Below are 10,495 nucleotides of genomic sequence, written 5' to 3'. Positions count from 1 at the left end.
GACTTTTTTCTTTCAGAAGACTTTCTTAATTATTGTGACAGACTAGAGGGAGCTGCCACACGGAAAACAACATGACAGAAGTTTTTATTGCACAAAGTTCGTCTGACATGCGCAGTGCCACACATCCGAAGACACGCGATGCAAATTTACTTACCTTTCTTTCTACAGATCTTTGACAAGATGTTAGTAGCACACTTTGACAAGATGTTAGTAGCACACTTTGACAAGATGTTAGTAGCACACTTTGACGAGATGTTAGAAACACACTAACAGCATGACCTGCCGTGGGAATTGCTTTGCTGCCTTTGTTCTCTGTTCTATCTTGTTTCACTAGCTTATTATTCCAAGTTTCTTTCTTTGGTGAGTGAGTGGTTATTATGAAGCTTTGTAGATTGGTTTACCGTTTACAACAGACATGAAGAACAACTGAAATCTAGGTGAATGCAATTTCGCTGACAAACACAAATGGAGCTACATGGCAACTCGTAGATATCAGAACCCGACTAATGACAATACTACCAAGAGTTACATACAAAAGTCAGTCAAGTTCACATTGATTTATTAATACCCCTTTTCTTAAGTGATTTCAAATTTACACAGATGAATGGTTTATCGCATATTCTCCCATAAAGGAGTGTCATTCAAAACAGTATCACAGTATGCCGTGGCGACATGGAGTGCTTTCAACAAATAACAAAAATGAAGTGTTAATAGTAAAAGGTTATTGTTGTAATTATGTTATGCAATTATTATTGTAATTATTATTGCTGTTATTATAAAGGTTTTCTAGTCATTTCTCACAGAGAGAGAGAGAGAAAATGGAGAAGACCAGAGTAAGTGCCCACAGACGATCAACCCTGTAACTAGTGTAACAGTTATATATCATAGCTTGAGAGAGGGTAGTACCCGGCGCCTTAGCCACTTCGCCAGTAACCTGAGTTAGGCAATATATATTGAGACAAATGATTTGATGCTACAAAAAGGTGCAAAAAAGAAAAAAGAAGACAATTACGATCAGTTAACCACTTTTGACTGGAGAATTCTCATGGATGTTGCTCGAGAAAGCTAGACAAGTGTTTTCCCAAGGTATTTCTTGCGCTGTTTCTTTGCTGCGTCCTTATATTCCAATTTATTTGTCTCTGTAAGAATAAGTTCTGATTGTTCAGCGCACTTTGCCTCAGGATGGATTGATACCCTTGAAAAAATCTTCATTTCTGCCATTCTGGTCAAAGGCAAGAGGTGCATTCCGTCTGTGTTGGTTGTCATGATCAATGTAATCCGCATTGTAAGTGGTTGGAGATCACTGGATCAAAAAATACCACAAGAAGAGTTAGGAACCCTGAGAGATATTAAAATATTCAAGTACTGAATAATAAAATGAGTACACTTTAACCATATTTGACACATGACACATATAAGCATACACAATGACACATTCAAGTGGATCACAGAGTCAACCCTCACCCTACCCACCCTGCTTCCTTACTTTCTGTTTTAGTCCCGTTGTACAGGTGTATTGTGGGAGTTCTGTGGTCTGTTCATACAGGTGAGACTAGCTCCATCGTAAATCATTTAAACTGTTATGGAGTCTTTCCACTTTACCTGGCTCCTACTCACCAGAAGTACCATGCTTAGAAGACCTGCCAGCCTTCTGTCCACTTGTCGGAGTGCATCAACCAAATGACGAAAAGCTGCATCGCTTTTATGTACTAATATATCCAGCATTTTCTTCAGTTTCTTCAAGTGAATTTGGCTGTGTCTGTAATCAAGTGTAATATTTTATTTATATTAACATGAACACTAAACGACGTATCTTGTGTTTTAATTAACAGCCAGGTCTACATGATACTCATTGTGCAGAAAATAGATATATAAATATATAGCGAAGTATGTTACATGACATGCTTGTAGAAATCCAGAAGGAAGAGACGAGTTTTTCGAAAATTTCCGCTTAGTATAAAAATACATTGCACTTCATTTAAAAGCTAACTGGACCACAGTTCAAAGGCCTTCTATATAGATATATATTATAAGATATATGATAAGAAGTGTCAGAGTATCCATGTAGGGAATGTAATATTCTTGTTTTCTTTGTTGTGATTTCATATCCTTCGCACTTTATAATACTTTCAGGGAGAACATTACATTTGTCGCAAACTTGGGTACATCCCGATGAACATTAGTTCATGCTCTTGTCAGTATTTTCAGCATGAACAGTCATCGTAAGCATAAAACCTTCTAACGGCAAAAAGAAACGTATCCGAAATTTTTCACGCTCGACTACAAAACAAAATCTTGAGTAAAATGTTCTTTATGACATAACTCATGCATTTATGTTTCATTATTAAACTGAGGTTTGTTTGAAGTCTTTATGTGATTTCAATAAATGTCTAGCAAGGAAAACAGGTCCGTATGATGTTAGTATCTAAAGAGTCAAAACAGTTTATCTAAAAGTTATCACACGCTGCTGCCTGTATACTGTTCGCAATGCACTTCTCACACTCACAGAATATTGTTTGCTGTGTATACTGCAATGTGTTTTTATTCAGACTTACTTGAATTTCCATCTTCTCGGAATGGTTAAATATGTGTTCAACGTCGTTCCAGATGTCGTCAACCTCACCGTTTCCTCGATGAGAGGGCGATATCTAGTCAGTTGATATTTTTTCTGGTAGCTCATATATAAGCCTTCATTGAATATTTCTTCCGTTTTGATTAGCTTGAAGCAAGCCATTTGTGGTCTTTTTTGAGTATGTAAATAAACTTCTTGAAGGCATCTGGTCCTCTTATAAGAAGGAGATTTATCAACTTGAATACTTTCTCATCATTAGTATTTTCAACCTGCAAAATACAGAATCGGTTCGGTCATCAAGATGTCTCTACACACGGGTTTGGTTATAATGTCCACGTTAACCAGTCTGATAGTTTATGAATAAACACAGAAGAATTTATCGGTTCAAACTTCCCTATTGGCCATCTCCGTTGTTGCAGACTGAATTGAGATGAACGAGCAAGGTGTTGCATGACTTATTTCAATCACGTATTTTCTAAATTATTCTATTTGGCCATTAGGAGACTGACGTTTCGGTTTTTATTAGTTTTCATTGATCGTCAACAGAACGCAGAAGGAAAAAGCGGAAAGTTCGGCGTGTCCATGCATCATAGCTTCACAGATAGTCACAACGAGACATCGATGCGCGTGTATAGGCCTGGAGTGATACTTAGCGGGACCCAGTTTAGTAGTTCATCTCCTCCACCTTGAAAGAATATATAAGGGTGATACACTCAGCTTGATAGTATTGAGACCAAAAGAGCGTAGGAGATAAAGATGCGCTCTCCATGCGGAGACAAACAAATTTGCTAAGAAACCACCGTGACTGTAATCTGTTCAACAAGATGGTGAAAGTTTTGCTCAAGAATCTGTCAGATGGTGTGGTGCCGTGCAAATGGACTTTGTCACGAGAGTGTACGATAGATGATCAAACTCGTGATTGAAATGCCAGCCATCTACCAGTGTACAGACCTTTGTAGAAGGAAGTTTCCTGGTCTCTGTGTCACATTAGAGTCAACGGATAAACGGTTCTCAACCTTTACTTGTGACATTTCTTTTTTTGTGACCCCCTGACGAACAAAGGTTCGTGGCCGCGGTCCCCTTATCCAGCAATGTAAAAATAATTTCACTAATACCGGTATAAGAAACTTTTAAAAAATGACCACCTTCGCACCTTGTAAGCACGTCGCCCCACCCCCGACCCCCCCCCCAGGGGGGCGCACCCCACCGTTTGAGAACCGCGGCATTAGACGGTTTTTCAAAAACTTGGGTAGATATTGCAAGTAGGTCAATGGCATGTCATTATCAACTTTTGTGAAAGGAAGTGTCCCTAGTTTATTTGTTTTTGAATGAACCATTGAAACTGTAAGTTCAAGGTGACAGGAGTTGTGCGTTATCAAGGATCGCTTACAGTGTGATAGAGAGGTCAGGTCAAACACAGCGTATGTCTGTAGGTCAGTTGACTGTCTCATAACAGCTACTGGCACACGCAGGCACTAAGCAATCAAACTTAGAAGCTCAGACAATGTGCAACAGAAACACATTACAAGAAATCACAGAAAATGGAATACAAGCTTGATCAAAATGTTAGATGCTCATGGTGCTGACTACCAAGTGTTTGTAGGTTTTCCACAAGAATGTCGGGCAAATGTATGAGGCTCTTAGAAAGAACTTCGTTATGAGTTATTACATGTGTTTTAAAACACTTCTCGCTGATCCTCCTCCTCTGACCGAACTGTCTGTGCACCACAGTCTTATGTAGGATGTCGGCGTCACCGGTGGATGTTGATGGTGGAGGAGTGGACCATGGCAGCATAGATTTTCTTAAACGTGGTTTAAATGTACAGTGCAATTGGAATAGATGATGTGCACATGAATGAATCTTCTGTTCGTGTGCATGAAGCACATCTTACTCTCCCTTCTCTCTCTCTCTGACACACACACACATATGCACGCGTACAAGAAGATACAAAGAGGCATCTTCAGCAGGTGTGTATAGGTCTGTGTGTCTCGAAGTGGATGAACTCATCGCATACATCTGTGTCTTTGGTCCAGACAATTCAGTGATGTACACGTGTGTCTTTCAATATGAGAAAAAAAGAGGAACTTAGTTGAATAAAACAGAAATCTACTAATGAGCAGTAAGGTACACTGAAGAGTTTGGTATCAAACTTGGAATGGCACCAAAAAAGTAGTTCATAGTTTGTAAATGAAACAGTAACCTCACAAAGTATGTCATCACACAATAGAGTTTTTGTTGAAAATAGATATCTGTTGTTTCTCTGCATACAACACCAGTTTCTAGATGCTTTACCATGATGGAGCAGTTGCTGGCTGGACGTTAAGTACCCCAACCCTCCTTACACGCATTTTAATAGCCTCGACATCGAGAAGAAACCCGAAATTTATTTTAGTTGTAGTTATAGAAGCATCAGTAGTACTTCTGCTTTCTCTTGTGTGTCGACCTGACGTGTACACGATTCGTGCAGGTTGATACAAGTGACTATCATTATCAGTGCCATGTCCCTCTACACTCAAGAACAAGGAACAACTGCTCGCTTGAGATTTTTCGGAAAGGACAGGAGTGCTTATCTCTACAAATAATCTCCTGGAGGGAGTTTGTTGAAATCCACCAAAGAGACACAAATGCTGGAAACTACAGCCACAAGATCTGGTAGGTTTATTTTGGTGCACTGTTGTTTTAGTACCACCCATAGCGTCCCGGTTGATCTTAGTAACGACAAACAATCCACTTAAAACATCCTGGTTGAGCTTTTTAATGTGTTCTGCACCATCTGACTATGATGACCTTCCGAACAAACCCACCAGGCGAATGGGGCACCGACTGGAATTTTCTTTCTAGTAATAAAATTAATTTTATACTTGTAGAATTTATTCTATAAGCACAGAATTCATTCTGTAGCTAGAGAGAGAAAAACGGTAAAAACGTATTTCATTGATATTATGCACTGAAGTTACTTTTAGAATGAATTCTGTAACTACACAATTAACAGGTCAACTTACAAAGTCTTGGGCGTGATGCCTTTGAAATTCTAAACACAAAGAGAACAACCATGCCCAGAGAAGAATCTTACAGCGAAAATATTGTACTTTTACTTAAATTAGCATTTAAGCGTCTCTTGCTTAATTATCTGATAAAACTGTAAATGTGGATGTACAAATACTCTCTCATATCCCTAGTCGGCTACAATGTTTATAGTACCACACTTCTAGTAGCTCCTCCTCATTTGTTCTGTGGCTTCGAACGTTTTTCCACATCAGCAACGTATTCTTGCAGTTGATTTGCGAGATCTTTGTCGTATTTTCGGAGAACACTTATCAGAAGATCGAAAGTGTTGTCTTCTTTCGCCGAAATGACATTCAGCAGTTTACCCATCTTTTCCTTTTCGCTTTGGTGGTTCTGGGGAAAATGTTATTGTCCCGATTAATATCAGCAAATATAATATGTCGTCTTAGGACTACGTGTAAAAGCATATATTAATAATCGTATATTGAATGCTAAGATTTTAATGAATTACACATAACAAGCACACACACGATATTCTCGCACTTCTCCCTTTCTCTCGTCTCTTTCTCGAATACTATGCACACACACACACACAAACGAACTTGCTCTTAACTTTAAGTTAATGTCTTGCTTCTCATCAGAAGACAAAGAGTATTTTACTGTCTTCAAGATCGTGTCCACGTCGACGATTTTTGCGATAAGCTCACTGTATTCAGCCAGTGTGACCGGCTTTGTGGAGCTCATGATCTTCTTCCTTTGCATTTCAGCTTTGTTATGGCCTGACATTTCTCTTAGTTCAGCACCTTTTAGAAGTTCAGCCAGCCAGCCGTAGTCCGTTTCAAGTATTCAAATGAATTTATGAAAAGCCTTTAATCCACGCCTTTGGAGCAGCTCCAGCATCTTGTAACCTTGATCAGTCTGAAAAAGATGTTTGATGATGACGATGGAAAGAATGAGAAACACTAACTGCTGCTACCCTGACACTTCTTATCAGATAATGTATCTATTTATATATATATTAATAGAAGGCCTTTGAAGTATGGTCCAGTTAGCTTTTAAATGAAGTGCAATGTATTTTTATACAAAGCAGAATCTTTCAACTGAGAAAAGTGTGACTATTTCATGCGTGCGTCATGCCAAAAGACTGATTAAACTTGACTATCAATCACTGAGCGATTTACGGGAAACTGGTTCACGTGAAATAAGGCGCAAAGAGACTCCATGAGGGTTTGGTAAATGAAAATACAGACATTTACTCTGTGTGTCAGTGAGAGAGAGTAACACCCACTTATATTAAAATTTAAAACAAAGGAAAGGCAACTAAAAACATGAGCTTCTCGTCTGTTGTCAAGCCATATTTACGAGGTCAGATGTCTACATTATTTACTAGACTAGGCACGTTGTCCCATGGCTTCTCTTTAATCTTACACGACAGCTTTCACCGTTCATGGGGAGAGTCTAGACTGCTTACTAACCCTGACATTCACAGAGATCCCCGGGAAAAACTTTGCGGTTGGTATTCGCAGCCATGTACTTAGTGCACTTGTCATCATCCGGGTAGCGCTGTCGTTGTGTGCTTCATACCACGCAGATAAATATTGAATTCTCTCTCCCTTCTTCTCTCCTAAACACACACATAGAAGCACAACCAACCCTGATACTTTCCAACTGGTCGGACGGAAAGATCTCTTCGTCTTGAAGCCGAGCGAGAAACGTCTCATTGATGACAATGTCCTGAACCAGTGAACGATGTTGTCTAATTATTCTTCTCAGTTTGTCATCCATCATGCTCTGGCAGTCAGTCTCAAGCTTTCACAGACATCAGGGAGCAGACGACTTCCATTCGTTTGTATGAAGAGAAGACAAATGCAGGTAACAAATCTATCGCCCGCGTGAGTTGCTCCCCTTGCCTGTTCTCCGCTTTAAAAAAAACAAAAAGAGCGACACTGACCCCACAGACTTACAGAATCATAAAAGTTTGTGCTGACCACATACATATCCACAACACCGATCTGACAGTGGCCATAAGGATGGTGGATTCTGGCTGAGACAAATGATACCCTGTTCAGAACCACAGATTATAGTACATAAATAAACAGTTAATTCTCTGTCCGCAGTTAATGAAAATAAATGATGACAAAAACACTCTTAACTTAGATTTGTCGATTACTTTGACTTTTATATATTTGTAGATAAAATTGGGGTTTTTTCGATAATAATTTTTCTAACACTTACACTTTTCTTACATTTGTTAAAGATTATTTCAAAGAAAGTTGACTGAAACTAACATCATGTTAAATGCTTATTATCGAGAATGTGCTCCTGTACTTTCACATTTCCACGTTCATTTTCCCCAAACCAAAGCCATTATGAAAAGACTGTGAGGGGTGGGGGAGGGTCTATTGCTAAGCTGATTACTAGAGTTGCTGCTCATCTTTCCACTTTATATTCCTTCATCTACCATCCTGAAGGCAGCTAAGTTCACAGAGGGAGCGTACTATACTGACCACATGATTCGGCTGTTTCACAGTTCTTATATTCTGACTGATGTCTAAATTTTCCTTGTGTTACTACATTAATGTACATTGTTTTATGTGAACATACGCTAACTTAATACTCTTTTAAAATTTGTTAACAGCGGGAAGGGTATGGGTGTTGACCAGAAACCTCCATACAACTCACTCCTCACCACACATCCAGCCACCAAAACAAAAATAAACAAAATCGTCGTTACCAGTTTCGTTACCTAATTATACTTTTAAAACACTTTTAATCAAATAGTTTCCTCTTTGTTACTTTGAACATGGAGACATTTTTCATGGTATATTGAGAAATAGTTCTAGTGTTCTCATCATACATATTATTCAGACGAAAATCAATGATCCTTCTTCAAACTTTTAATTGTAGCAATACCAGGCCAATGAACTTGCGTTTCCTGTTTTACAATGTTGGGCGAAGTATGTTTCTAAACGTACTATAGTTGCTATGAATAAGTTTTTCTTAGCAACCCAAAAAGTGGCATTTAAGAAACTATCCTAAAAATCTGCAGCTTATTCCTAATTATTCATCATGAGCCATCCCCTTCTTGGAGATTCTATGAGATTCTTTTCTTTAAACGAGTCTCAGCAGTGAAAATATTTCAGTTAATTTAACCCATTGTGTCATTATGAACAATGGCCACATTCAGTTACTCAACCACAGCTGCAAGAAGGTCGATCGTTGGTAGAGTTTACTACTCTCGAGAGGTCTCTCCCACAAAATGTTTATAAGCGCTAGTCAACCAAACATTTGCATGCAACCGTGACAAAGTTCAGTTGCATTTGGTGAGCACTATAGCACTATAAAACACTTGAACTACATTATTTAACGTAAAAGTGTTTGTCGAAAATACAAAGTAAATAAAACATTTGGTCCTCCCCTCTCTCTCTCTCTCTGTATATAATGAGCCAAGTTCATTTACTGACACAATATATTATTATAAGCCATGTCCGTGCACTGATGCAAATATCTGACTAACTGGAGCCTTGTAATCCCCATGTCAGACATGATAGCCGTAAGAACATCCCTGTATATTCAAGCCTTGCTTACAACAGGCCCACTTATAGAAAACCTTACACAGGCGGCCTGTGAGGTCGTACTGCTCTTTGATTTCTCTCCCTTTCTTGTGATAGCGACAAGCCAGGTGGTTGTTCTCGTTAGGTTTGAACAGCTGCTGGCATCTCAGGCACTGGCTTATGCCTTTATTTCCTATGGTTTTTCGCAGGAAAGAACTTGTTATGTTGACCCCGAGGTTTCCTGACGGCGACATCGCCCCCGAAAGGGACGTAATCCAGAGGCTGGTCTCCTTCCGTGTACGTCGTCTCTCGGGTGAGAGCCCTGCGAGATAACTCTTTGTCGGTGGGAGCGTTGACATCGTACAGGTGAAATTTGGTGGAATGAGACTCGTTGTAGCTGAGGACGACCTGTCGGAGCTTCTGTAGCTGTTGCTTGATGGAGTTCAGCTCCTTCTGTAGCCACAGTATCTCCTTCGTCTTCTTCTTCAACTGCGACTGATGCTCGGACTTGTCGCTCTCCATCTGAGCAAGGCTGCCTTGAAGGATCTGAAGTCTGCTCTTCAGGAAGTCGTTCTTCGTAGCTTTCTCCTCCACCATCTGCATCCTCTGCACGTAGTCGTGTAGCTCGGTGAGGAGGTCTGTCGTTGAGCAGCTGCTGGTGGTGTCGTCGACTTCCGGAGTGTGCGTGGTACGGATGCCGCAGGCGGTTGCTAGGTCGTGCAGGGCGGCCTGCAGTGTGACGTAGTCGCGGCGCTGACGGTCCATCTCCTGCAGAGTTGCATGCAGCTTGTCCTTCCAGTGGTTTCGCTCCGTCTGCAGCGCGGTGCTCAGCGACTGCAGCAGCTTTTTGCGTAACCCCGTCGATAGCTTCCCCTGATTCGTTGGCAGGTCGCTGCTGTCATCATCGTCGTCGAAGTCGTCACTGTCCGAGGCGGACCTGAGAATCTCGTGGACGATTCGCTGCAGGTCGTCGTCGAGGACTGTGGGAGGGTTGGTGATGGTGGTGTGAGTCATGACTGCGCACTGACACAGGTTGACGGTGCAAGCCTCGCTGACAAAAGGGATCGAACGCTTGAGGGGACACAACCTGTGAATATAACGCAAGTCCATAAGTCACTGGCTACTCTCCCTTGATACTGTGTGCACACGATATGATGAAACTGTCACTCTGATAGGCACATCTGCATGTACGTGTTTAATATCGTATACTTATCTTTAAATGTGTATACAAATATGGTTCAAAGTTACATATATGGTGCAAAGGTACACGTTTGCATGCACGAATACAAGTGTTTTTTTGTACAAATAAGTGCAATACAAAAAAAATGCAGTAGAAATACGTTACGATATAGTTCAGTTTGT

General features: G+C 40.3%; 1 protein-coding gene across 1 annotated transcript; it reads right to left on the bottom strand.

The window, feature by feature from the left end:
- Window positions 1-8,372: 8,372 nt before the first annotated feature.
- Window positions 8,373-10,243, bottom strand: LOC112562466. Its single transcript, XM_025235747.1, is given in 2 exon segments — window positions 8,373-9,332; window positions 9,334-10,243. Coding segments are annotated over 2 exon segments (1,125 nt in total). The 3' UTR covers window positions 8,373-9,117.
- Between the last annotated feature and the right edge of the window lie 252 nt (window positions 10,244-10,495).

Source organism: Pomacea canaliculata, linkage group LG4 (assembly GCF_003073045.1).
Source record: "Pomacea canaliculata isolate SZHN2017 linkage group LG4, ASM307304v1, whole genome shotgun sequence".
Taxonomy (NCBI): domain Eukaryota; kingdom Metazoa; phylum Mollusca; class Gastropoda; order Architaenioglossa; family Ampullariidae; genus Pomacea; species Pomacea canaliculata.
The sequence above is the reverse complement of the archived record's forward strand: the minus strand, read 5'-3'. Positions and strand labels throughout refer to the sequence as shown.